Below are 27810 nucleotides of genomic sequence, written 5' to 3'. Positions count from 1 at the left end.
TGCACACACAGATAAAGCTGGGGGGGTGAGGGTCGGGGGGGAGACAAGGCAAGGTAATGGCTGCGGTTAGTGTGTTTACTCTGTGTAATGTTGTGATGTCAAATTGCTTCCCCGCCTCCTATGCAATCCTTGAGCTTCCCACCCGGCCCAAATCCCTCGAACAACAAAAGGTATACGCACATCATCAACAGGCTGTAATGAGTTTTCTGGTGACAGTGTGATGGATATTATCTGGAAAGAAAGCGCATGACAGACCACAAGAATCTCACATGATGCGTGAAAGACCTCGCACAGCATCACGTCTGTGCTGGCTGTTAGAAACTGTTTTGGGCTGTGTCTTCTGAGTGAGCGTCTTCCTGAGTTTTCACCACATCTTTCGCCAAGGTTGAGTATAACATTAAAACAGCAGGTGTGTTGGAGGGGTTACACTAGCTCTGGAGCTAGTTACTGGGAGTGGCGAAGAGTCTGAGAGGCCGGAGTCGACACTGTTTTTTCTGGGAAATTCGATTCTGGCTGTCACAGAACAACCTCTTGTTTCGGTGTTTTTCTGTAAGCTCTTACGACATAACTTCATTTTCTGGATTCTGAACCGGCAGTGACCCAGTTCCAAGCTATAGCTTCCTCCACCTTATCAACAGTATTCATGCTTCTGAAGAAATGAATATTTGCATGCAGCGGCGTCTGATGTTCCTGTTCAGCTTCTCTCAGCTTTAGAAATGATGTGAGGTTTCATTGAATAAGTTGTTCATGTTCAAACATTTTACAGCAGACAACACCATCTGGTGGCTGAAAAACAGGACACTGTTTCATGAAGCCTCATCTGCCCACCACTAGGCAGGCAGCAGTTCCGGTATGAGCGGAGCCAAGGTATTACGCCATGTTATGTATGACAATTACATTACACCGATGTCATAAGCTTAACTCAACTTTTCAGTCGCATAAGGAACTGTTTATACCAACAGCAAGTTAACAATGTGAGCTTACAGTCATCACCCGGCAAGCCATCATCCAAACCCCAACCAATGACAATGTTTTGAATTTTTTTTTTTTTTGGATACTTGATTTGAATTCTGTCATTTTTTTTTTTGCGTGTATAAATAAGAATAATATTTTCTGGGATTTACAATAGTTAATATGGAACGTATATGACCAGAACATGACAGTAAACTAAGTAATCTCAGGACATAGAGGAGTATTTACTGTGTATAACTGCTCAACTGTGGTATATAAAAATATGTATCTCCATGCGCAGAAGAGATGATCTCACTCTCAAAGCCTTCAATTAATGTCTGGATCATTCAATTACAGAGGAACACAATGAATCACCGCTGTTTTCTCTGACAGGCTCATCCATACTTCAGTCATTTGGCAATCCTGAACCACAAGCAGAGAAAGAAAGCCTCGACGTTAAACTCAGAAAAAGAAAAACATTAGAACCGACGTAGCTTAGTTTCCAAATAAGAAAATGACTACCTCAAGCTTTAAATACTCAGGAGTCAGCTGACAGTGTCTGCTCTTGTATATCTATATGTGTCAGGTATTAGAATCGCGTCATCACCCGCAGAGTCTATCTCTCTCACACACTGGTCGTTGTCCTCAGTAAACGTGTCAGTCACTGGTCTCCTTGCCCGCACGGCCTGTCAGACTCCCTCCCCAAATTCCTCTCCTCTCCATTTTTGGACATTTTTAGAGAGATGCTCAAGTCGAGCTGCTTTCCCGCAATAAAAAAGTGTGATATTAAACGAAAGCAGGGTTTGTTTGGATTATTTGGGGAGCCGTCATGACTCAGAAAGGATAGTCTTATTATTCTGACACTTCATTTTGTCTCCTTTTCTACGGTGTTGCCGAACTGTGTGGAGAAAAGTCTGGCCACTTTTGTGTATATTTGATCAGATGGGTGGATCCATTTGGATGAATAAATGGATCTCAGGTCTCCTTGACGTCTACTTGACTATATGAAAAACAATCTGTCTTGATCCATTGTGTCAATAAATTACTATGAGGGAGCTAAGTTCAGGTTTTCACTGGAAATATTTGTCGTTCATTCAAAGAGATCGGTCCTAAATTGAACAGAAACGTAGTTCAAACTGCTAATAATTATGTTAGAATTATGTATATATATATATATATATATATATATATATATATATATATATATATATATATATATATATATATATATATAGTATATGCTTATATGTAATATGCTTACTACGTGCTTGAATTATTATACAACCAGAGTCTTGTTTTTCTTTGGGGTTTTTTTTTTGCTTTTTTTTTTTTTGCTTTTTTTTCAGGTGTAGTCATGTCAAACTAGCGCCTCTTCGGCTGAATGTGTTCTGACCCGTGACACAATTTCACAATCTCTGTTATGAATGGCCTCACCTCTTCAATTACAAGTCCCAATATGCACTGTGACTTAGCTTTAAAAGTTAGTTACAATAGCCAAATGTTTCAATACATTTTTCAATTTCTCTGACTTCAGCTGCGTTTTTGTTTCGGTTTAATACGGTCCTCAAACTAGCAAAGGTTTAGCTTAAGCTAGATAGCAATACATGACATCTTAAACGCACTGATGTTCCAAAACCCACTCTACGGCTTTGGTCGTGGAATATTATCTCTCAAAGACAGGAGTCAAACTCCAGGCCCGGCGGTCATATCTGGGTCATTTCGTGACAGCCAAACATTAGTTAGCCACAGTTAAACAGTTGCTCTGCAAAGGTTGTCAGTGGCACTGTTTACATCATGGTGCGTCATCAACCACACAAACCTTTTCATGGTTACATGACCTTGACGTCACAAAGTGAACAAGTATACGCTCATTTTTTTAAAACTAAATTACTAGGAAACTTCGGAATGTGTCAAGCTGACGCTTCTTGCTAATGCTATAGCTAACTAGTCGCTAACTTAAATAAGGTAGGATCCCGTCCGTTTCAATAGAAACCCCAAGTCTACCCGAAGAACCCCACTGATGCAAGATGATTTCAAGACGCACAAAAATGAAAAATGTCGACAAATGCATGTGGAAACTACGAGGCCGACAGAAGGGAATTAGATGAAACGCAGGAAAGCAGATGCTTTAAAGAGAAGGTCTGCAGTGTGATGTGGTGGTGGTGAAGGAAAACATTTCATGTATAGCTACGCTAAAATCACCTTCAATAATCCGAGAAGAGACAGATATCTCGTCCTGTTTTAACTGTTTCGGAAAGTTAAGTCATCTTCAACCTGTGTGTTAGATTTTGGCCACATTTAAACAGGATACTATGTAGCACATTATCGATCCAGTTTCGTTGAATCTGGCTGGGGCTGGGACATGCTGATGCAAGTTGAGCTAATAAATCCATGTATAGATCATTTCCCAAGGTTCTTCATGGTGTATTTCTCAAATGTAAGTTCCGGAGCATACGGGAGCAACACGGAGGGAGACTTTGAACCGTCATTTTAATTGGGCAAGACTTTGTTTTTGTCCATTAACTTGTGTTTATGGAAGAACGACTCCTTGTTTCGACATACCCGCAAGACCCTGTTATGACACAACAAGTGCTGGACGTCTGCCATGTTACACAATGTGGAAAATAGGTAAGGGCAGTGGAAAGAAGGTTAACCTGGCTGCTGTCCTCGTGCTAACTTCACAGAGAGGAACTTGACGGGTAGTTTTCTGCGATCCTGTTGAACCCTGCTGGATCTGGGAGTGTGTTTATGTAGTAGCAAGGCTGGAGACCCACCTTTGCTGAGCCTAGCAAATGTCCCTGTATGGGAATGCTTACACTAAAGCGGGAAGCTTACAATGAGTGTAAGTGTGTGTTTGTTTCAGCCGACATGAATGAGACAGAGAGGAAGGGAGAGCCCAAGTACAGCATATCCTGGGGGATCAGACCTAAACCACAGGATATTTCTGACCTTGAGAGTGAGCGGGTGAAGCATGAAGGGGTGGGGGTGGATAGTAAAGTGAAAGGAGGGAGGAAAAAATGAGGAAAAGAACAAAGAAGAAAGAAAGAGAGAGTCTTCGGAGGGAAGTCTACAGAATCCCGCTGCCAAACCAACCATAAAATCCAAATGAGGCCGCGAAACCAATACGAGCCCTGATGAGGCTACCTTCTGCTGTGTGTCTGGGGGTGTGCGGCGCTTAAGCCTTACAAATGTGTGTGTGTGTGTTCCATGTGCCCAATGTGATTAGCTGACGGGGTGATGCAATGTACGGAAGCAATGGCGAGGACGCAAGGGTGGCAGGAAGGAAGGGAGGGAAGAAAGGAAGCATTCCAGGAATACACTCGTGGTCATGTCACACATGGTTAGGCAGAATGGTGGCTGCTGGGAAGCCGTGCAATGCAACGCCTATCACTGAAAAACTCTCCAAAACACACCTGAATGTTAGCTCCACCTGAGCGAAGGCAATGAGCCGAACTTTGCTACGGGTGTCTCTTGTTTTCCAGCGAAAACCGAGGCCCTCCAGCAATATCTAAAATCCAACATTTACTTGGTTAGTCGACAAGAGCGAATTATCTCATTTGACCCGACGCTATTTTTGTTTATGAATGCGATACGTCAGTACCAAACTGACTCATTGTTGCTCATTTCTGAAAGTCTATTTTGGCGATGTTTTCTTCGCACAAAAGAAAAGGTTGAATTCATCCTCACGCAGCAGTGGTGAGGATCTATTTTAGTTCCAGCGACAGTCTTCACAAGCACCCACACAGACTTGGTGGGTAAGGTGATTGGTAAGCCCGGCCAAACGCTCTATTTATGAACATCTCAGGAGTGGGCGTTCGTCCTTGCGCTGGTTTGTCTGCGTCTGAAGTGCTAAGTGCTAGATACAGTTACAATGGATAGAACATTCACAAGGACAAGTGAAGGTGGTGGTTGTCGGCTGGGTGAGAGGAGGGGGCTGGAGGGGGAGGGGGGGGTGTAAGGGAGCACTGGGAATAGAGATGGTGAGTCACAGGCCATTTGGAAAGTAATTTCATCTCTTGAATGCCATATATCTTTTCATCAATGAAAGGAAAGTATTCCGCGATTGAGGCGGGGTAAAGAAGAAAAACATCTCTGTTCGGTGAAAAGGAGCTTATTTGATGGGGAGAAGACTGATAACACTCACAGGTTATTCCTTCACTCGGGTGGGGGGAAGGTGAAGGGGGGGTCAATGATGGCAAACATCAAAACGCTGCTAAGCTAGCATTGAAAAACAGAAGAAAAAAAACCATCAGGATGCTAGTCCTTTGAAAACATTTCTGCGGCTACCCATTCCATTTTTGACATTCTTCCTTTCAGACCTGAAGTGGGGAGAGCGCCAGAAGCCACACAGCTCCGGCTGAAAAAGCGCAAACGCGATAGACCATTATGGACTGCAAAAAAACAAAAAAAAAAAGAGGTTCACTGAGTAGAAACACATTTCTACATATTCACCCAGAAAGTATTTGTAAATGATTTGTTTCCCTTGTCTCCTGATTTTTAAGCTCGACTCCAGACAGACAATATGTGGTGTGGCGCGCCTCCAAGAGAGAGGGGATATATCAGAGAGGGAAGGAGAGGCTGCCAGAGACGGATATTTTGGAAAAAAACAGACATGAACTTGACAGGTTGGCATGTCTACTTCTGTATCCAAGCCATGATGAGCTTCATGAGCTAAGCAAAAGCATTGATGTCTGTTCAAGCTCGGCATTGGAGGAGCGTGTGGTCTTTTGACCGAGGTTACCGACTGGAGGGGATGGAACAATGACCTCAAAATATGGACTTGGAGGGCCTTAGATTGGTCTGGCATCCTTCACTTGGTTATACGGGCACGCACATAGAGAACACTGTGGTTATTGTTGGACCAGTACGAACCCCACTTCCTTCTAATGTTCTGGTTTTCACCATCAGTTGTGCAAGTTCATCTGCAGGGATTATGAGTCAGCGGTGTTAAAAAGACAGACCCTGGAGGACACTGCCTGATCAGTACTACCTGTTAGTCTCCTGTCATGTTGTGTCAACCACCCGGCAAGATTTGGGATCTTTGAAACTGTAGCCTTAAATTTAAACCCCATCTAAGCTTCCAGCTTTTATTTTTTCCTTGAGTGCTGCATTTTTGCTTGTTTTGTTTGTGGGCTCCACAGCATTAACCATGTCTGTACTTAGAGCTCCATCGTGCAGGAACTTGATGAATGCCTCGACCTTGGATGGTTGCACTTTAGGCGGCGGTGACATGGCATTCACTGTCTGTCTCCTTAGCTCAGCTGTGCACCTTTGAATAACAAAGAATCCCCCCGGGGATGTTTGCAGTCAGCTCATATCACTGCTGGATGTAGATTAAAATGACATGTTTCTGAAATGACTCTTTGACCTTCTGTTATTTCACTGATGTAATAACTCCCCATTGACCTTCTTGATCAATAAACTCAACTGCTGAAGTGGAGTGACTGTATCGTGTTGCAGCAATAATATAGTCTAGCAGTGAAACACAACTCGAAAAGCATGAGAAAAAAATGTTCCTTTCCATGGGTGAAGGGTGAGCTTATTGAAGTACGTGCGCACAGCCAGGTCTGGCCGTGTACTTCAGCTCCAGAGCGTATTGTGCATGAGTCACCAGAGGAGAGCAGATTCCGAGCTTGTAGAATTCATTACCTCTAATGTAAGGTACATGGATTTCTTCTGGAAAAAAAGGAATCCTGCATCATAAGCAGCTCCCTTATATTTTGAAAAGGCTGCAAGCCGACTCTGTGTATGATTTATGTGGCTGTATTTGAAATGACTGTCTTCATCTCCAACCACAGAACAATGAAACAAATGTTGCAAGTACTGCTGCCAGAGGAAATGAGTGTCAACTTTCAAGTCAACTTAGCAAATTAAAAACTGACCGAGGGAGCACTGTCATTCCATCTGCCTGTGTCGGAACAACACGCGCACATAGTAAACAACCAGAAAAGGAGCGAACTTTAATTCACTGCTACTGGAAAATTGAGGGGACGATTCGTCCTGCACTTTTAAATAAAGAGAAGCGCGTTGAGATCGACAGCGATCAACGTGTGAATGAATACCTTTGAGGGAAACAATATTTACGGTCTACCGAACTCTTGTGGGGGCAAAAACCCATTCGATAAATAAACTAAATGCAGGCTTATATACCACCAATTGAGCAGATCTTGGAACAATAGCGCCCTCGTGTGGCTTTAAGGTGACACCTTAAATTGTATTAGATTATATTACCTTTAAATTGCAGCAGTTTATAATAGTTGGACGTCATTTATAGGAACAATGTATGCATCTCTACTCGTTTATATTTTAGTGGGATGCACTGTGGACTCTGCTCTCTATCGATTACTCAACTGGAGGTTTGTTTTATTCAACCTTTTTTTTATTATTTCTGTATTTATTTTCCTGTAATTCCACCTCGCTCTACACTCAATCGACTCCCTTGTCGCCTAAACAAACTCACGAACGCCCTTGGGAAAATAATAAACAGAACTGATTCAGGAACAGCAACTGGAGCAAACGCTGACGCGACTGCTCGGGCGTGTTTTCTTCGAAGGCGGATCCCAGGTCAGTCGCAGGCGGCACCGGATGTGGCTCACCAAAAAGACGAGGGCCGTTCTTTTACAGGAAATACCCTCGTCGGTGAGGAGGATTGTTGAGGCTGCCATTTTACCGAGCTTACGGTAAGGAACTCGCGTCGTGTTGTCGTGTAAATCCAGTCACACTGCAGGACTGAACGATCGCTCCGAGTCCTTCGTAACCCGTCTGATTCTAGCGGTGACCACAGCGCCATTTAGCCTTGTTAGCGATTAGCTTCAAACACGGTGTTGGTCGAATATGTTCTATTTTTTAACGCCAGAGATGCTATTTTAACGTTTCTGCGCTGTTACTTTCGTGGAATTCATTTGAAAATAGTTTGTTTGTGCGTTTTCAAAGTGACCTTATGTGTTTTCTTGATCTATTTCTCAGCGGGACAAATGGGGGTCAAAGAGGTGCAGCTGACCTCCAAGTGGTACCCTGAACGCCTCCTGACCTCCCTGCAGCAGCTGAGGCTGCAGGGTCAGCTCAGTGACGTCACGGTACAGGTGGACAACCACGGGGAGGTGAAGGAGTTCAAGGCCCACCAGGTGATGCTGGCAGCGTCCAGCAAGTACTTTAAAAACACCTTCCTCACCGAGAAGACAACGTCAAACCAAGTCACTCTTTCCAACATCCATTCGAATGAGTTCGCCAAGTTCTTGGACTTTGTTTACACAGGGAAAGTGGAGGTTGCCAGAGATAAGATAAGTGATGTCAAAGCAGCCGCGCTATTTTTGGAATGCGATGAGCTATATTCAGTTTGTAGCGAGGCCATGGGTGCTGGGATCTTGGTAGAAAGGCTCCCAGATTCTATAGATGAACCGGACTCAGTTGTTTCGACAGAAACTAACGCAGAGAAGAAAACCGTTGTCCCTTTAAAACGGCTGCATTCTCCTAAGAGCTGCCAAACGGAGACGCTTTCCAAAAGACTGAAATCGTCGATGGTCACATCGGCTCAGAAGAGAGCACCAGAGAAGGCGTCTAAAGGGAAGCTCCCTAAAGAGAAGGTCAGACGGCCGCACATCAGTGCGGACATGCCAGACTCTAAAAGTGACACCGAACAGAATGATGGCGACAACGCTGATGAAGATGAGATGGAGAAACTTCCAGAGATGATGGACAATCCCTCGTTGACGTCGGAAGACTCGGAGGAACTCAAGGATGATGGCTTTTTGATATCACTGGAGGAAGAGGAGGAGGAGGAGGAGGAGGATGAGTTGGAGGAAGAGCAGATGGGAACAACATCGGAGAGGATAAAGAAAAAATCCAGGGCTGTTTTCCAGTGCAAGAAGTGCCAGCGGACCTTCCATTATGAGAAGAGCTACCTGAAACACATCAGGTAAACCACTTGTGGGTCTGGTTCTTTTTTTTCTCTCTATTCTCTTTAGTTTTAGATCTAGTTTGTTAGGCTCTAACATGTGCAACAACAAGTGGCAGAGATTAAGGGGAATTCAGAGGAAGACAATGAGGACTTGAAGAAGATAGTTGTGACCAGGGAGGACCATTGAGACAGGTTTAAGCTGGTTGGTGTGGAGACCCCTGATGGGAGGTGCTGGAAGAAGATTTAATTCCAACGGATTCCTCTGCTCTCCAGCACGTACCATGGCGTGAAAGCCGAGGTCATCCATCGCTGTGAGATCTGCCAGCAGACCTTCGCCAACAGCAGCAACTTGAAGATCCATGAGAAGCACGTACACAGCAGCGAGAGACAGTTCGCCTGCGAATACTGCTCCAAGGCTTTCAAGCGAAAGAAGGACGTGGTTCGCCACGTTCGTCAGGTGAGACCCATCACGCAGAAGAGAAGAGCATCTAGAAACGCAGACGCCTTCCGCAGGTACATCTACGCAACACCACGCATCACATCTGCACCGACTGTGGGAAGACGCTGAGCTCCAAGACGGCGCTTGTGTTGCACGAGAGAACTCACACGGGAACCAAGCCTTATGAGTGTCTGGAGTGTTCCGCCAGATTCACCCAGAACTCTGCCCTGAAGATGCACCAGAGGTACTCAGGTTAACATTTAAAAAAAGATATTGTTGAATTTTCAAACTTCTGTGACCAGGACCCACACTGGTGAGAAGCCTTATAGCTGTGACGAGTGCGATGCCCGTTTTTCTCAGAAGCATATGCTGACCTACCACAAGCGGTCACACTCAGGTGAGATACAAATGTATGGGTTAGCTCCTATATATTAGGTTGCACTAGTTTTTCTCTCTTCTTAAGGGGAGAAACCCTTCATGTGCGAGGCCTGTGGGAAAAGCTTTGCCTCTAAAGAATACCTGCGTCACCACTCCAACATCCACACCGGATTCAAACCGTACAAGTGTGAGCAGTGCGGTCGAGGGTTCGCCCAGAGGAACTCCCTGCACCAGCATTTAAAGATACACACAGGTACTGCGATCATGCTGAAAGTATGCACATGTCTCATCACTGACGCGACTTGTGTTGAGCAGGCGAGCGACCGTACAGTTGTAAAGACTGTAACAAGCAGTTCACGCAGCTCAACGCTCTGCAGAGGCATCACCGCATCCACACCGGAGAGAAACCGTACATGTGCGGGCTCTGTCTGCGCACCTTCACCGACAAATCCACGCTCCGCAGACACACCGCAGTACGTTGTTTGTGGATCTGACCCCCCGGATTTTTTTATTTTTATTAACTTGTTCTTGTCATTTCAGATTCATGATGCTGAAACTCCCTGGAAGACCTACATGGTGGTCCTCGAGGGGAACATTGTGGACAAGAAGCCAGTCGTGGATGGTCAGGAATGGACAGACGACGCGGAGAAGAGCGAAGGGATGAAAGGTTCTGGAGGAGCCCCCGCTGCTGGTAGTGAGAAGGAGCCACCTCAGCCGGTGACCCTGCCCTCAGACTGGGCCAACCACGGCGCCATTGCACTGGTCAGTCACAGCAGCCTGGGTGGCATCACCGTCATCCAGACAGAGGTGCCGACGACCGACAGCACCGGGGCCAGAGTTATTTCCTTAGACAGCGCCGTCCCTTTCTCCCTTCCTGCATCTGTAGCGCAAACTGTCACCCTGAACTCCAGCTCAGCCGCTTCTCTGTCTGCCACCACCGAACCTGAACTGCCCTCGACGTCCGTCCTGGAGGCGGCAGCTTCGCAGACCATTTTGGCTGAGTCATCAGAAAGTGAAGTCGCTTCTGAGGTGCAGCATTTGGAGGGGGATATAGAGGCTGTCGTCCTGGACGAGAGCATTTGTACGAGAGCACAGAAGGACTCCAGACAGCGGAGGACGGAAAGTCCACCTGCTGAGGCTTAAGCTCATGGCCAGTCTCGAGCATAGTTACTGTTCAAACTCCTCGTTTCATGACACGTCTGATTGTATTCTGTTACCAGTGGAAAAGTCTTGAGTTTTGTCTATTGCATTTTGTTTTTGTGATGCTTAGCCGCTGCCATTTATCAATAAAATAACATTTGTGAAAACCAAAAAGTAGTTCCAAAAATATAGCGGCACACAAGTACAGTTCAAAGCGGGCAGGACTCAGGACACAGAGACTGACATATCTTTATTGTTGTCCTTTCGCACACAGATACAGAATATATCAGAGGTCCATGGTCATTCCACACGGAAGAAGCCGTTTCAGCCAGTGACTGACCCTCCAGTAGGAACTTTGGTCTTGATCACACTAGAGAATGACACACGACTACACACAGACATGCTTAAGCGACTGGCCGAAATTAGGTTCTTACACCTTCAATGAACATTCACGAACACAGCACAAGTAAAGTGGCGGCTAATGCTAACTCCAGTGTCCAAAACATGAATTCATCGGAGTGACGATAAAGTCAAAAGTGAATCAAATGTTTAACAGTCGACACTTGGTGCATATCTTTGCCCTTCATCACGAAGAGCGGCATGAAAAACCAGAGAAGTAATGCCATCAAGCCACCGTCGAGTCTTGCACAACAAAAAGAGACATTCAACTATATTAGGAGCTGCTTCTACCAGTAGAAAACATGCACGGGCTTGTTTTCAACACTAACAGCAGTTTGGTACAACACCAGAGTGAATCCCAGCGGGGTGAGATTTCAGCATCCGGGTCTGCAGCAACCCTCTAGAGCGAGGTGAGGGCCAGAGGATCCACGTTCTGACTGGAGTCAGACGTGTTGGTTAGGAGAGCGAAAGTGAGTGGAGCAGTGGGATATTCGGTATCATCAGCGGACCTCCCTCTGCTGATGCTGGACGCAGAGTGGAGAGTGACAGTGTAAGAAAGCATGCGTGACGGACGTGACCCTCCATGCGGCATGCGCCCCGCAGCCTTGTGTTTATTTTAGATCGCCTTCGTCGCCCTGGATGGTCTTTTTGATGCGCAGCAGGAGGGTCGTGTGCCACTGGTCCAGACGTGAGATCGAGTCAAACTCTTTAACCTGAAAGTGATATATATTTGTGTGTACATTCATTGCGTACATCTCCTCCGTTCCCTTGATGGGGCTGCGCTGAAAGTCAGCAGACAGCACATACACACTCAAACTATAATCCGGCGAGACTATTATCAGGTATGTATGTTTTCGAAAGGAAACCCAAGCATGCTAGGAACACTCGGTAGATGAGGTACAGTTTTGTGGGGTTGAAGAAACAGTGTCCTGATTTTCAGAGGCCACTAGATGGCGCTCTTAGTTAAGAAATGAGGCTACCTTTCATTGATTTAGTTGTTCAAGTCCAAACATTTTACAGCTGACAGTGCCATCTGGTGGCCTCTGAAAATCAGGACACTGTTTCATGAAGCCTCATCAACCCATCATTACTCTATTGCTGGTTTCAAACCCTGGTTTCAGCACGTCTTCACAGAAAAATGCATCACATTTAAAAAAAAAATGATATTCCAGTACTGATGTGGGAAATGTGTGGCCCTTTCCCAGTATTCATACGGCCCCAAACTTGTCATAGAGATCAGAAATCTATGCTAATTCAAAATTTTTCTTCAGACCTGACCTTAAATTTGACTTTTTTTTGCCATTTTCTTCGTCATTCCCCTCAGCTACTAATATTCCTGTGTACCTCTTGAAAGCCTGTCCCTTGGAAGGAATTCTGCCAGTTGTTCTTTGACTAACCTGCACACGCGTGAAAATATACACCAGAAAACCTTCACATATTCATGATATCTATTGATAATCCTTCATGGAAACCAACCGAAAACAACTCATGAATCAAGAACAATTGACTTGTTTTGTATTGTTCCTATTAGATTGCAGTCAAGTGTTCCCACCCTATTAAGGCATCATTTTATTTCTTCTATAAGCTTGAAGGCTCCTTACAACAGTATAGAATTGCCCACCTCCGTTCTAGTACCATGGCAAAAGGTTTGTATTAGCTGATGGATCCAGGTCAAACTTCCTCCCACATCTGTAGATGCGCAAAGTTCCTTATAGTTTATTCCACTCCCATGAAACACCTGCCCTGGGAGAACATAGAAACTTCCTCCTCCTCCTCCAGGGACCAAAACAAAACTACAGTCATGCAGCAGTGGAGCTACAGGAGCACCGTAACTAAAACTTCTGTGACAGTACTTACCGCCTCTGTGAAGGCTTCGCTGTTCTGTTCCTCATGAGCCTCCAGAAGTTTCTATCAGAAACACCAAAATGTAGGTTAGTGCGAGAAGTAGGTTATGATTAACCAGATCAAAGGAGTTTCGCTCCCAACCTTCAGCAGCTTGCACTCTCTGGAGTCTGAGAACGCCGGGAACATCTCCTCGTATTTTTCAACAGCGATCTGTGGAGACGGTGAGTCAGAATCCCGAAGGTAAACCCAGACGCTAGCTAGCTAGCTCACCTTGGCGTTGAGCTCGTCGACGATGAAATGGCAGAGAGAGGCTTTGAAAAAATACTCTTTGGCGCTGTACTTCAGCAACGGATTGTCCATGGTGTTTGCCCCGACCTGCGCGTAAGGAGGAATCAGGTTCAACTTTTCTTTCACATAAATAGTTCATGATGCTGTAGGAACACATGCCTGCTCGTAGATCTCAATGGCTTTTTGGTACTGCTCCAGCTGAGCACAGTAAGCTCCCACCTTCAACAGACACTTGTTGGCAGAGCTGCGAATCACAAGCGTGGGAGGGAAAAATACAAGAAGTTTTAGTTTCAGAAATATAAAAAGCAAACCTTTGCACAAGAATCAAACATTACCTGTTTGATTCTTCCCCTTTGTAGTAGTCAGCTGCCTGTTCATAATGTGCAATGGCCTGTGGAGAAATCCATTTAACATTTATTCCAAATTATTCATCTCAAAAGTTTGGCGTTTGCTGCCATGAACTAACCTTTTCTATATCCACCAGTTCTGACTCGTAGATCTCTGCAATGCTGATGTGATGCTTGGCTGCAATGGTGAATCTTCCCTGTGGAAAACAAACACTCCTTTATTAGTCAATGGAGTCTAAAGGCCTTATCTTAGCAGGACAAAGATTCCAAAATCTACACCCATTCAACAAAAAAAAACAATATATATAGTTCAACACCGTTCATTTTAAAGTAAGGGACACCTTACCATGTCTGTGTAAATATCGATTGCAGCATTTAAACACTTGATAGCCTCTTTTGGAAGCATTAAAGGAAGGAAAACAAATGTTAGTATTAAACAGCTGTTGTTTGTTTAGGCTGAACACACCTCAGTCACTTAAACAAACACCTTTGCAATACCTCATATATACATATATATAATGTATATCCTGTTTCTAAATAATCATAAAGCTCATCTGAGACCAAAAACACCCTGTAGGGGAGGTTTATCAACACAAAGCAATTTGAAGGCATAAGGATTAAAAACAGAAAAATCCATTCAGTCACAAGGGAGGAAAGAAACATAGTCAAGCTCTCATCCCCAAAATTGAGAGAGCCAATTCCCTAAAGCGCAGTCATGAATCACGCTCTATCATGGTGGTGAAAGCCTCAATCCTGTATGAAGACAGTCTCACCATTTGGGTCAGATTTTTTGTAGGCATTTCCTGCATCGATGAAACTGGTGGCGCAGTCGTGTTTGTTCTGCAGCTGCATGTGAAGACGGGCTGCTTTGCAAAATGCACCTCCGGCGGCTGAAGAAGAGACAGAAAATTTCACAGAAATCATGAGAATCGCATACGTGTTGACTTTTAAAACAAGCAATGGCAATAAAAAATTAAACTATTTCTGGTATTTGACAAAATACATATAAGAAGGCAGTATTCTGTGGCAAAAGACTCTCACCGCTCCAGTTCTTCGCCATCTTGAACATGTTCGCAGCCCTGCAGTACATTTCACAGGCCTCTTCGACTTTGTGAGGACCACTGGACAGAAAACAGAGCATTATGAGGCGCCATTTGAGTTTTGTGTTCAGGCTTTTGTCAGTCATAGTTCAAGGTCCACTTTTTTGCAGCCAAATTCTTACAAAAATCCAGTTAAATTTTATTTGAGTGTATACATTTTGAAGCATTGTAGCAGTAGCCCCAAACACAAAGCATGACCTTTTGCGAACCGTATGGAGGTTCTGCATGATATATGACACAAGAATCTCAGAGTTTGAAAAGTGAATGAGCGTCAGATAATGAATGTGTTAAATGGGTATTTATATTGCATTGAAGAATAATAGTTTCAAGAGATAAAAGTGGACCAGTCAGGCAGATAACAAACGTGACACATTTGCCTGCACCAATATGATCATCATGAACCTTGTCTACGTTACTGGAATACAGAGATATACATCTATCTATATGGTTCACAAGTAATGCTAAAACAGCCTGCGTCTTTTCGAAGACACGCAGGTGTGTTTATGAAAGGTGCACAGCATCATTAGCAGCTGCTTTAGAACAAGACGTCAGTCCATATTTATTGGTGTTTGGGCACAAAAACGATGGATTAAGGCACGATAGCAGAGAAGCAGGCGGCGAGCCAACTTTGACAGTTAATGCTTGCTAGCTGCTGCTGCTTGTTTGGTGCAGTGCTCTTACCCTCCAAACATCCCTCCCAAAAAAGAGCCGGAGGACTTGACTTTTTTGTCAGCGTCAGCCATCAGCTGAATAGCTTCCTTCTCTTTCCCGGAGTTGTCCATGTCTTCACGTGGATTTCTGTGATGATACAAGTGAAAATACCCCGCAGAGAACAGCGCTGTACACAGCGAGGATTACAGGAGATTGACTCGGTAGGCGTGGTCCGGATAGCAAGCTTAGTGAAGCTTTGGAATCATGGGTGTTGTAGTCCAAAGTCATGCTTTTAGCGTTTCCTTAGACCCATATAAAACTACATTTACCAGATAAAGGCTCATTGCGATACAAGAGGGTGTGTTACGCAATTCTTAGGGGGCATGTATTTAGTAAAATGGAGGTGTTTTTTTGAAAAACTAGAAAAAATACTTGTTTGGCATCCTTAGACCATCTGAACATTAAGGAAAGCGAAGAAATGAATCAAAATGCAAAAGTCGAATTTGGGTGATGTTTTGGAAAATTGGTCCTGACACGACGACTACAGACTCAAAATGCCAAAAAAATGCATTTTTTTCAAAACTCAAAAATGACTTAAAAACAACGTGTCTGGCATCTCACAAAATTCCATTTCAATGGAGATGTTTACAAAAAAAACGCCTTTAATAGTGATCAATCATATCTTAATGGCTGACAATTTATTGTAAAATAATAGAGAAAAAATACTGTACTAATTAATGCTTTAACAGATTTGGCGTTTAATTTTTCGAGTCTGCCTCGTTTTGAATGAACAGCATGAAAATGGGTATCTACCCTCTACCTCTAGAGGTCAGTATATCTGGCTACCCTGTCACGGAGAAGAAGAGCGGCCTCATTGCGCATGCGTACACCACGTACACCCATGACCAGAGCTGTGTTGGCTGGCTGCTGCTAGCTGGCTGCCTGTCGGTCTGACAACTCGCTTACATCGGGTCAGCACAAGGGGGTTAGCGGCGGTGGAGAAGAACGGCGACCCCAGCGCCGCTACGAAATGGCGGGCCAACAGTTCCAATATGACGACAGCGGGAATACGTTTTTCTATTTCCTCACGTCCTTCGTTGGACTCATTGTGATCCCGGCCACATACTACCTCTGGCCCCGGGATCAGAATGCTGGTAAGGCCCAGTGTATGGCTCATACTGTGTTAACTAAACCGGGCAACTACACTTGTTTTAGTCGACTCACCTCTCAGCCAGTCCCCTGGTTTTGTTCTCCAATACTTCCTATGCTAACTCAGTAGCCTGCTGAAAAGAAGGATTCATGTTTCTATCCTTGCTTAACACTTCCTTAGCTGCACTACCACTTCGGAGCTTTCCAACAGATACCAGCTATTCCAACTTGAAATACCCGAGTTTAAGTGGAGGTCGAATCATTAAACGAAAGATGAGTCCCTTTACAGCTCTTATCTGCGTGAAGCTATCTGTTTGTCAACACCTTATGTAACTAAATGTGGTGCAAACTTTACGACGTTGTTAAATCTATCCTTCCTAAAAAAAAAAAAAAATTTTCATGTGATTATGTAATCCCCAATAGCTTTCATCTGTTTTATTTCCATGGGAATAACGGCATGTAAAGGCATTGTACTATTGTGTAGTTATTAATATCAGTATGTTCTACCAGGAGCATATTAAAAATCACAGCAAAAACGTACTACCTCAGGTTATCTAAACTATGAATAACTATTCTACAAGTTATTGAATTATAATATCGAAGTAATTACCAAGTTAAACAATTTCTCAGTGCATGTTAGAACATATGTTACCAAACTGAATCCAGTTGTGTCCAGCGATGTATAGAAGCTTCAAGTGAATGATTTTCTTCTGAAACAGGATGTTGAAACTCCAAATGGAACGTATTTTCAAAGTGAACATGTCAAGTTTATGATAACAGTTTATTATGAAAATCTCTTTTCAAAGTAAGGAGCATACGCTTGTTGCGTTCTGGCATCTTTAAACACATTTAGATTTTCCAGTAAAATACCATTCTCAAGGAGGAAGGTGTCGATGTTGGGAATAAAAGGTGCTTGCAGGAAAAAACTGAATTGAAAAAAGTGATTGATAATAATAAATAAAAACGGTAGCATAACTGTTTACACTGGTTTTAGGCTTGTCAAACAATGTTTGTGGATAGTGACATGATATGGAAACTATGAATTGATGCCCTGCTGTGTCTCTGTTCTAGAACAACTGCGTCTTAAGAGCTTGCGAAGGGTCCACGGGAGATGCCTATGGTACCGGCTGCGGCTGATGAAGTCACAGCAGAGCATCATTCCAACACTTAAGTAAGTCACCTTAGTTATAAATGAAATTGTGGGCTCTGATGCTACGAGCTGCCGTCCAATGTTTCTCAGCAACACATGAGTCATCATTTTTTGCAGAATCATTTTGGAAAAGTCACCACTCAGATTTTCTTCTAAAATTGACAAGACTGGCACATGAACTGTTTGTTTTGTTATGTTGGTATTGAAATGTTCACCTCTCCAAGAAACCATGTTGATTTAGCCGCTCTGCTGGGAGAAATATGTTCCTGGGAAGAAGAAAGAGACACACATGTGGTGACCTTTCTTCCCTACAGTTGCTGAGATATAAATCATTTACTGTATTACTTTATGAATATTGAATGACTGTTGTAGTCCAGGCCACTTCTTCCAGGTTTCCTTTTGATTTAGATTGAATGTTTTTGGTTGACACAGTGTAAAATGTTGCAAACATCACCCTCTGCTATCCTTATATGAATGTAGGCTGCACTCAAGCATCAGCACAATTCAGTGTATCTTAAGGACCTTTGCTTCTTTGTAGTTAAGTATAGAGCTCCTCATGGATGCATGGTATCAACACTTTTGTTGTTGATTTAAAGGTGTCTGTTGATCCGAGGCAACTTTCATTTCAACATGTTTTATTTCAGAGTTAATATTGCAGTTTTTTAATCATATTGTTTTTGAGATTTGTGGAGAATCATTGATACTTTCACACAGCAATTCCATTTAATACACACGGCGCTGTTGCTGGTGTGGAAATGTATTCGCCCCCATCCTCTCACTTTTAGACTTCCCCATCTCTTCACACTTTCCTTTCCTCCCTCTTCACACCGTCTGCTCTTGGCGAATTTGAGCTCCTCGTGACATGGAACTGTGAGTGATCATCATCGCTAATAGCAGTATCACTCCCTCCTCATGCTTGAATCAGAACTCTGGTGTTTGATGGGGTGGTCTATTGAGCGTATTCCTGCTGGAGCCACTCCAAGGGAGTGATTGGTTGCCGTGGCAACAGATGCTGCAGAGTAGGACGCTGAGGTTTGCTATTGTCATGGAAACAAGTGTAGAATATGATGCCAAACTACAACACGCAGTGAAACCGACGCCACTTAAAGTTGATTTCGTGAGACGATCCATGCAAATACGTGTTCAAAAGTCTTGCAAACACACTGTAAACGTGTTGTAAGTGGTAACACTAGTGTTGTTTAACATGCATGTGTTTGTCTCCTGCTCTTCTACAGGAAAGCAGCTTTGTTATTTGGGTGGGTTGTGTTTCTGTTGCTGGCCTACAAGGTGTCCAAGCTGGACAGGGAGTACCAGGAGTATAATCCATATGAAGTCCTCGGCCTGGACCCGGTAAGCAAAGCACACATAAAGTCTAGCCTGTTTCTGTTCAATAAAAAGGATTGAGTTTGACACTTTTATTACCAGCACATTAAGACTTTTTATTCCCTGTGTTCTGTCTGTAGGGCGCGTCTCCGTCCCAAATCAAAAAGCAATATCATTTGCTGTCACTCAAGTACCATCCTGATAAAGGAGGGGATGAGGCGATGTTCATGATGATCGCCAAAGCCTATGCTGCGTAAGAATCTCCAACTGTGTTCTTGTTTCACTGACAGGAATAAAAAACGTCTCTTCTTTTGCTCTTTGTTAGCCTGACCAATGAACAGTCACGACAGAACTGGGAATTGTACGGCAACCCAGACGGTCCTGGAGGTGAGTCCTAGCTGATCTACTGAGGTGCCAGCCACAAGAAAATGTGACATGATTTTGCATGAGTGATGATCTATCTTTCATTGCAGCCACCAGCTTTGGTATTGCACTTCCTGCCTGGATTGTTGACCAGAAGAACTCCATGCTTGTAAGAACTGAAATCACTCTTTCTATTAACGTCGGTTTATGATTTTGCCATGAATGCAGGTGGGATGATTGCTATGTTTTTGTCCCTGTTTGGTGGTATCATTGATCTGTACCTTTTTTTTTGAAGGTTCTTTAATCGCGTCCCAAGTTATTCAAACTAACTTTAATTGATTTAATCCTACAATTCTCGGCTGGTTGGTTTGGTAGATTTTATAGGTGTAAAAAGGTTTGTTGTTTTTCAGTGTGTGTGAACGGTTTACCGGTAAATTTTAAGAGAATTTGACAACGGCAGTCTTAGTTTATAGCTCAGTTTTACTGCCAATAAGGAGTGCAATGGTCGAGCTTTTTTAGATACTGTGGGTAGGGCTGAGCACCCTCCCCACTGTCACTGAAACTTTTTTATTTTAGTTTATTTATTTTTAGTTAGATTCGTATGAATGCTTCGCAACCCGTTTTCCATTGTGATAAGCATTTAATATTTTCCGAAAACTACCTGTCAATATGTTTTGCACCAACCTTTCAGGAGCTATAGTATGAAGAAAAAAAACACATAAAAACTCTTGAACCGTGAGTTGGGACTCAGTGTTTGGGTGAGACAGTTACCTTGTTAATTCTGCTTTTTCATCTGTAGGTGCTGCTTGTCTACGGATTTGCCTTCATGGTTATACTGCCTGTTGTCGTGGTAAGAAGACTTGGCAAAGTGAAAACACCAACAGCAATAGAGAGTCCAAAATGCTATACATGAGACTTTGTGTTTCAGGGGACATGGTGGTATCGATCCATCAAATACAGCGGAGACCAGATCCTCATCAACACCACTCAGCTCTTCATGCACTTTATGTACAAGACTCCCAACATGAACATGAAACGTACGTTTTTTGGACTCTATTTTTATTTAATTATTTGTGCTTGTTATACATACACTATTGTCTACATGAAAATATACACTATTGTTTTGTATTGGTTATGGCATTTTTTCCCCAAAAAATAATAGTCTTTCTGTCTCTCAGGACTTGGGATGGTGTTAACAGCAGCCTTTGAGTTTGACCCACGCAGCAATAAAGAAGCCACAATACGGCCTACAGACAACATCGAGGTGCCACAGGTGCGGATCAGCGCTGCAACTTTGTTTTTCACTGTCGCCTTTAAGGTGTTTCAGTCGCCTGATTTTGATTTTGCTGCCAGTTGATCCGAGAGTTGGGAAACATCAACGTCAAGAAGAAAGAGCCACCGTTTTGTTACCCCTACAGTTTAAAAGCCAGGGTTCTGGTTCTGTCTCACCTGGCCCGGATGGAGGTGTCCGAGGAGTTGGAAGAAGGTGAGTCTTCAGTATTAGAGTGCCTCTTTAACTATAAATAAATATATATTTTTTGTACTTTCTAATAGTTCCTAAGAACTTCAAAGTTGTTAGCTTTTTTCAGTTAGATTTGTGGAACTTCACTTTATGTCTTTTATATTTGTGTATCAATTATGGCTAGACTAAAAAAAAAGAGTATAATTCTGTTAGTTTTGTTAGTTCTTGAAGCACTAGAATTCTGAAATTTTTTCAAGGCAGCATCATATTCAGCTGTTTTCTTTGGCATGACTGTGTTTGGATAAAAGCCTAGCTACATGTTCTGATTTTGTGGGTGTTACAGTTTAGAAAGGATCAGGAGTAAACACCACATGAGGTGGCTAATGCAGCAGTGCTGACGTCTCTTCTCTAAACATGTGCTTCAAGTGAGCCGCGTCTCGGCGACTGCATGTGATTCAGCCTTTGTAAACCATGAAGCCATTTCCTGTTTTTGCATTTGTCAACTTGGAACAGGTGAATAAATATGATACCGAGGGCTGCAGTGGTGACTGAGATGCAGTCGATGCTTGTGACAAAGGATGGATCCTCATCATGATCTTTGAATCTAAGATTGATCACCACCTCTAACCAGACATGTTTGTCTGTCTTCCAGATCAGAGGTTTGTGGTGAGGAAGTGTCCAGCTCTCCTCCAGGAGATGATCAACGTGGGCTGCCAGCTCACAATGATGGCCAACAGCAGAGGAGGTGACGATGTTTTTTCAGCTTGTGCCAATCCAAACATCATAGATGGTCTTGTTTGAAATTCATATTTTATTAAAAGCAGCGTCTCCAGTGAGCCCACTCATCCATATCCCATTTTAGATCAAATATATTCACATTGTCTGAAGCTTGCTTTGATGAGGCTTTGTTCTCTTGAATTGAGGCTGTAGTTTACAGTACTGTCTGTATTTCTCAACCATAAAATAGTATGTGTCCTTAATCTCTTGAGTCGAACTGTTTCCCTGATTTTCCTCTTCCTTGATTCATGTAGGTTTTCACGCACCTCGTCTGGTGACAATAGAGAACTGCATGAAGTTGACCCAGATGACAGTCCAGGGCCTGCAGGAGTCTAAATCCCCGCTGCTGCAGCTGCCACATTTTGAAGAGGACAATCTCCGTTACTGCATATCCAAGAAGGTACCACACTCATACACACCAGGATTATTATGCTGCACCAAATCAAACACGACCCTGCTTTTGTCATCTGACTCCAAAATGTTCTCCTATTTCCCCGAATGTCCAGTACAAAGTCCGAAGTCTGCAGGATCTGGTGAGCCTCAAAGACTCAGACAGGCGCATCATGCTGCGTTTCCTGGGAGAGGAGAAGTATGATGAGGTCATGTCTGTGCTGGGCAGCTTCCCTCACATCACCATGGAAACCAAACTGCAGGGTCAGTTCTCATCTCATTTATTTCAAATATGTTCAAGCCATTGAAGCCAAAATGTCACATCAGAACATTCTAAAATTGAAATTCAGGTATGGTTACTAAACGTGTCTCTAGAAATATTTCAGGATGGAAGAGCTTAGAAACGCATCAGTTCATTTGCATCGTCTAAGCTTTTTCAGCATGTAACAGCTGGCAACCATCTTGAAAAAGTGGCAGTGATCTTATTACAGTGTATTCCATTCTATAGAGTGAACCGGAATATTAGCCACACCCACTAAGTTTAAGAAGGAAAATAGATCTTGTTCATACATAAGCTGCACCGGTCCATAAGCTGCAGGTGCAATGGTGCTGTATGTGCTTTACACGTGCATGAGGATCACTTCTAAACCAGTTTTAAAAATGGGTTCCAGCATGGAAACTGACTCACGAAACAAACTGGGCAATGTTTTGAACTTGAACCATGCACGTCCAAAGTTCAGAGGCCACAGCTGGTCTCAGCTCCTGCTTCTTGTCTCCAGTCCTCCAGTAGATCGACAAAAATAATATATTCAATGATTCCTCTGATTAGTAGTATAATAGTACTACTACTAATAGTAGATGCCACTGCATTTTTTTGTGACATACATGATTGTTGATGGTCTATTCATTTAAACCCTTGTCTGCAGTTCTGGATGATGAAGACAGCAATAACATCACGGCGGGCTCCATCGTCACAGTCACCGTCACGTTAACCAGAAAACGCATGGTGGTGAGTGTGCTACTGAATAATAGCCACTAGGGTGTGCTGTTGCTCTCCGTCAACCTGTGGGCTCACCCTTACTTGCAAACGCTGCTCAGGAGGTGTTTGAAAAAGAGCAAGAGCAGCAGCTACAGTGTCCGGGAGGAGAGGAAGTCGCCAACGCGGAAGAAGGGGTGAATATTGTGGAAAGCTCTGTCTCTTTTTGCAATTATTTTATTTTATTAATTTATTTATTTTGTGCAGCAAGGGGATGCCAGTAAAGCCAAAGTGAAAGTGTGGCAGAACAAGAATAAAGGGGCGAAGAAGACGGCAAAGTCCAAGAAGAAAAAGTTAACCAAGAAGAAGGCCTTGCCGGCGACGGTCAAGGCCAAGCAGGCCAACGGCAACGTGACAGGAAATGTGAGCTGAATTACGTCTGTGATTGGAGGAAATATGAGCCAGTCAGTCAGATATATTAAGATAGTTTTTGACATGACAGGAGGCTCCTGCTGCTGCTGCTGCTGCCGCCGCCGCCACCGCTGCTGCTGCCACCACGGCGGCAAAGGAAGAAGACGACGAGGCGTCGGACAAAAGCTGTGAGTCAGATGAGGGAGAAGCCAACAAGGACTCGCCCAGCGAGAGGGACGAGGACAGCGACAAACAAAGTGACACGGAGGTGGATGAGATGGCTGGGGATGATGAAGAGGTCAGATACATCTGCTACTGTAACCATGTGATTATATATATATCACATTTGAATCATATGTCGTATTAAAAATGACATATTAACAGAGTGAATATTGCTGAGACATTTAAAGGAATGAAACTTTTACTATTTAAAATGATTTTAAAAGATATAAACAGTATCTTTTTGAAGCGATGTTGATGTTATGTCTGTACTTCTTACCGTAATATTGGTGCCGAGTATTCAGTATTTAGTCGTCTTTTGCATCATATTTGGTGTCCAGGAGTGGGAAGCTTTGCAACAGAGTATCCAGCGGAGAGAGCGCGCCCTGCTGGAGACCAAGTCCAAAGTGACCCATCCCGTTTACAGCCTTTACTTCCCAGAGGAGAAGCAGGAGTGGTGGTGGCTCTACATAGCTGACCGCAAAGATCAGACCCTGGTCTCCATGCCCTACCACGTCTGCACGCTAAAGGACACAGAGGAGGTCAGTCACCGGGGTTTTCGCTGAGTCATCATTGTGCAAGTTTGTCTGGTAACTCCTGTTGTTTATTGATGTCAGGTGTAAGCAATAAGGGGTACTTCCCTTTTTGGCCTTGTTCAATTGCTAGGCAACTGCTTGCTGCCAAACCATTCTCCCCTATAGTCTTCATGTGTGTTTACTTCACATGTCATCACCAGCTCCTGTTGTTTGCCAGCAAGAAAGAAGCTTGACAGTTCAGTAATCGCTTAACAAGTCTCGTGTCGACACCGACACCATGTGTCAGCGGCACCTGATGGACCGTTGCTGCAGTTTTGTGTCTCACCTGCAGGTTTTATGTTCCAATGAGTCAGCTCAGCCTGAATTTACATTTGACATGTTGCTCAACAACATAGGGATTCAGAGAGTGTGACTCACACTCATTTCATTTCACCATCTGTGTGAAACAGCTGTCTAAATATTCCTGTTTTGATTTGTCTGCTCCTTGGATTGATCTGTTTCAGAGGTGTGTTTCAGTGACCCATCTGTTCCTTTCCAGGTGGAGCTCAAGTTCCCTGCCCCTTCCAAAACGGGGAACTACCAATATTCTGTCATCCTGCGGTCCGACTCCTACATGGGACTGGATCAGATCAAACCACTGAAGGTAACAATGTCGACTCACACAATGCATCCCCATGACTTTCATGGCTATTTCACCCCGTGTGCTGCGTTTAGAAGTGCAAATATTGCTGAGAACAGTGTCATTTTTTATGTCATTTATGCAATTGATTTTTTCAGTCTTGAGCCTGGGGGGTATCTTACAATGTACATTGGAAACAGGGATGTTTAGAAAACTTGAAATTTAAAATGACATTCGGAATAAAATGTAATAAACTTTTTGAATTGAATGTGATACAGTACACCTCCGTAATAATCACTTTTCGATACGAGTGACCTATTTAGGCACATTCATGAAAACAAACTGCAGTGCCCTGGTAGTTCAAATGTACCGCGTACTTCTGAGGCGCTCCCACTGTCGTCCAATCTGCACTGATCGTCCACATTGCATCACAGAACATTGACCAATGAAAAGTGAAAAGCAACTGCAGGAAAAGTACGGTGTCTCGCCAAAACGTAGTGCATTTCACGAGTCAGGCTGTTAAATGCCGACTCATTGTTCACACCAGCAACTAGTATGTGGCTTTCTGAAAGTGTCCTCATTTTCAGTGCTCAGTAGATGGCGCTGTTGGCTTCAAAACGATGGGAGGTTTTCATCATCGTGGTTGCTTCATGACGCCGCTTGAGCAAAATCACGACCTTTCACCTTGGTGTCTCCTCAGCTGGAGGTCCACGAGGCCAAGGCAATGTTGGACAACCACCCTCAGTGGGACATCCCCGACACGGAGGAAGAGGACGAGGAGCAGGAGGACAGCGACGGCATAGAGGAGAGCGAGGACGACGACGAGGACAACGACTGAATGCAAACACACATAGTCACACCCCTCCCTCCCTCCCGCGTCATGGACAGGCCACACCCACTCCCGTACCTGTGACAGCACTCGAATATCAACGAGTTTATACACGCGTGAACTCCGACTGTTCATTCCCCCCTTTTCTACCAAGACTGGCTCATCTAGTCCCGCGAGAGCGTGTGGACCGGTTCTGTGAATACCTAACCCAGACTTGAGTGTGCGTGTGACTGAGTGAGAGGTGTGTGTGTGCACAGCCATGTGATTGTATGACGTGTGTTTGTATTCTAGTGTTTGTACAGGGATGGACACACTGGACTGGAGGACCTATTTTCTGAGCTCTTTTCGAATCGGGGAAGAAGACTAACAACAACAACAACAACAAAACATGACCCAATTCCTCGTGTTTTCCACACCAATGATACTTTCTATTGTAAACGGCAGACGCGGGCTTTGGTCGCCACCATTTTGGCGCTTAGTCACACCAGCCGAGTCACTTGATATCACTCTGAAGCCGGCCCTGGTCTGACACCCCAAATATAAGGAGGAGCCGGGCGACTATTCACAGTGTTAGGATTCTGTCTGTATGAGCATGGGTGAGTTTTCCAGGCTTTTATGAGGCGCTGATATATAAATATATAAATACACTATATTCCAGGATTTTCTTTGTTCTTCACCCCTTTTTAAGAAATTTGTAGCACATTCCAGTTAAAAAAAAAAAGCCCAGAGGATGAGTACACAAGTTTGTTTGTTCGTTCTTTCAAGCCTCATTGTTAAACCCATCAATGACGTTGCCATGACAACGACTTCTGCCAGCAGGTTTAAGATAAAAATTATTCTCCAGAAACACCTTCATACAGTAGAGTCATACAGTATATGCTGGATTTGTGCATGTTGCAAACTTGTTGACAGAAAAATTGGTCCATTAAAAGGCATTTCTCCTCCAGTACTACCTCCATATTAGGTGAATAAATCTTTCATTTGCATCTGGAATATATCTGCATGAAGGCTTTATTCTGACCTCCGATTTAACTCGTGTTAATTTTAAGCAAAAATCTAAAATTTAAATGACTTGACTGAAGAACAAATTCTTTCATGTTTTGATTGACCATCGGACTTATACATTCACAATCCAGGTTTTATTATTCTGTAGTTGGATATTTGGATCTCAAACTCAATGTTTCTCGCAGAGTTGCATTTGAATTTTTAGTGTACTGTTGCTTTAAATCTGTTTTAATTACTCTCTAGCACGCAGTTGCGTGGTGGAAGTGGTGACTGTTTGCTTGTGTTCTTGTACCGAGAGGTCCAGAACTGCTGTGTTTTGGGCTGATGAGCCTTCATGAAAGAGTGTCCTCTTTTTCAGAGCCCACGAGGCGGCACTTTCTGCTCTAAAATCTTTAGATTTGAACAACCATTTCAGTGAAACCTCAGATCATTTTTATACCAAGATTGCCCCCTACTGAGCTCTGAAAATGATAACACTGTTTCATGAAGCCTCAGCAACCCATCGCGAGTGAAAAGAGTTGCTCATGGTGCCTTGAGGTGGCGGTTTAGACTAGTTTTCTACCAAAATGTAGCCAGTTTTGGATTAAAAGTAAAATAACTTTTTCACCCTGAGTGCACAAACATGTCACTTCCTTCACTTTATCTCTGAAATTTGAAGAACAAGAGTCTGTCTCACCACAAACAGGCCGTACTGTGTGTCAACGTGTTGTGTATTTACTGCCCCGCAGTAGAATGTAGCATCAGTGATTCACTCTGTCGGGGTGTGTATGTGCGTGTGTGTGTGTGTGTGAGAGAGAGACAGAGAGAGAGCGCAACGTTCACACCCGAACCACCACGATGGAACTGCAGGCTGACTCAGTGACTATCTGCCACTTTTGTTTACAAAGGAACTGTCATTGTAAATGGAATAAATATATAATATTTGTATTTAAAATCGTTTCAAATAAAAAAGGAAAAACTAATAACTGAGGTTGCTTTTTTATTTTAGTAAACGTGACCAGAACAATAAAAGTTGACAACATTCATCCTAACCTACTGTGTGTTAAACTGAGATTTGTGTATTTTTTATATTCGCACCATACCACGTGAACGTGGAGCAGGATGCAGATCTCCTGTCTGTCGCCATGGCGATGCCCTGCCTGAGCTGATAATAGATGCGGTATGTT

General features: G+C 43.6%; 3 protein-coding genes across 3 annotated transcripts; 2 read left to right on the top strand and 1 right to left on the bottom strand.

The window, feature by feature from the left end:
- The first annotated feature begins 7487 nt into the window (after positions 1 to 7487).
- gzf1 (GDNF-inducible zinc finger protein 1) lies at positions 7488 to 10986 on the top strand. Its single transcript, XM_053843715.1, has 8 exons — positions 7488 to 7631; positions 7918 to 8866; positions 9122 to 9305; positions 9362 to 9531; positions 9590 to 9684; positions 9751 to 9918; positions 9981 to 10138; positions 10206 to 10986. Exons 2-8 carry the CDS (start codon positions 7926 to 7928, stop codon positions 10806 to 10808), a joined length of 2319 nt encoding a protein of 772 aa, XP_053699690.1. The 5' UTR covers positions 7488 to 7631; positions 7918 to 7925; the 3' UTR covers positions 10809 to 10986.
- A 48-nt stretch (positions 10987 to 11034) lies between these two features.
- Positions 11035 to 15653, bottom strand: napbb (N-ethylmaleimide-sensitive factor attachment protein, beta b). Its single transcript, XM_053843716.1, has 11 exons — positions 15466 to 15653; positions 14726 to 14805; positions 14458 to 14574; positions 14031 to 14077; positions 13804 to 13881; positions 13673 to 13728; positions 13497 to 13581; positions 13320 to 13424; positions 13191 to 13259; positions 13062 to 13112; positions 11035 to 11917 (listed from the first exon to the last, which is right to left on the bottom strand). The coding sequence occupies exons 1-11, from the start codon at positions 15564 to 15566 to the stop codon at positions 11816 to 11818; spliced, it is 891 nt and encodes a 296-aa protein (XP_053699691.1). The 5' UTR covers positions 15567 to 15653; the 3' UTR covers positions 11035 to 11815.
- A 677-nt stretch (positions 15654 to 16330) lies between these two features.
- sec63 (SEC63 homolog, protein translocation regulator) lies at positions 16331 to 26291 on the top strand. The gene is made up of 20 exons (XM_053844056.1): positions 16331 to 16589; positions 17656 to 17755; positions 18970 to 19084; positions 19198 to 19310; positions 19383 to 19444; positions 19531 to 19589; positions 20220 to 20270; positions 20349 to 20457; positions 20599 to 20693; positions 20774 to 20906; positions 21535 to 21627; positions 21914 to 22059; positions 22166 to 22313; positions 22976 to 23058; positions 23148 to 23222; positions 23293 to 23448; positions 23528 to 23734; positions 23997 to 24197; positions 24730 to 24834; positions 25511 to 26291. The coding sequence occupies exons 1-20, from the start codon at positions 16466 to 16468 to the stop codon at positions 25646 to 25648; spliced, it is 2313 nt and encodes a 770-aa protein (XP_053700031.1). The 5' UTR covers positions 16331 to 16465; the 3' UTR covers positions 25649 to 26291.
- The last annotated feature ends 1519 nt before the right edge of the window (positions 26292 to 27810 follow it).

The sequence above is a fragment of the Synchiropus splendidus genome, chromosome 15 (assembly GCF_027744825.2).
Source record: "Synchiropus splendidus isolate RoL2022-P1 chromosome 15, RoL_Sspl_1.0, whole genome shotgun sequence".
Taxonomy (NCBI): domain Eukaryota; kingdom Metazoa; phylum Chordata; class Actinopteri; order Syngnathiformes; family Callionymidae; genus Synchiropus; species Synchiropus splendidus.
This window is presented reverse-complemented; position numbering and strand designations above follow the sequence as displayed.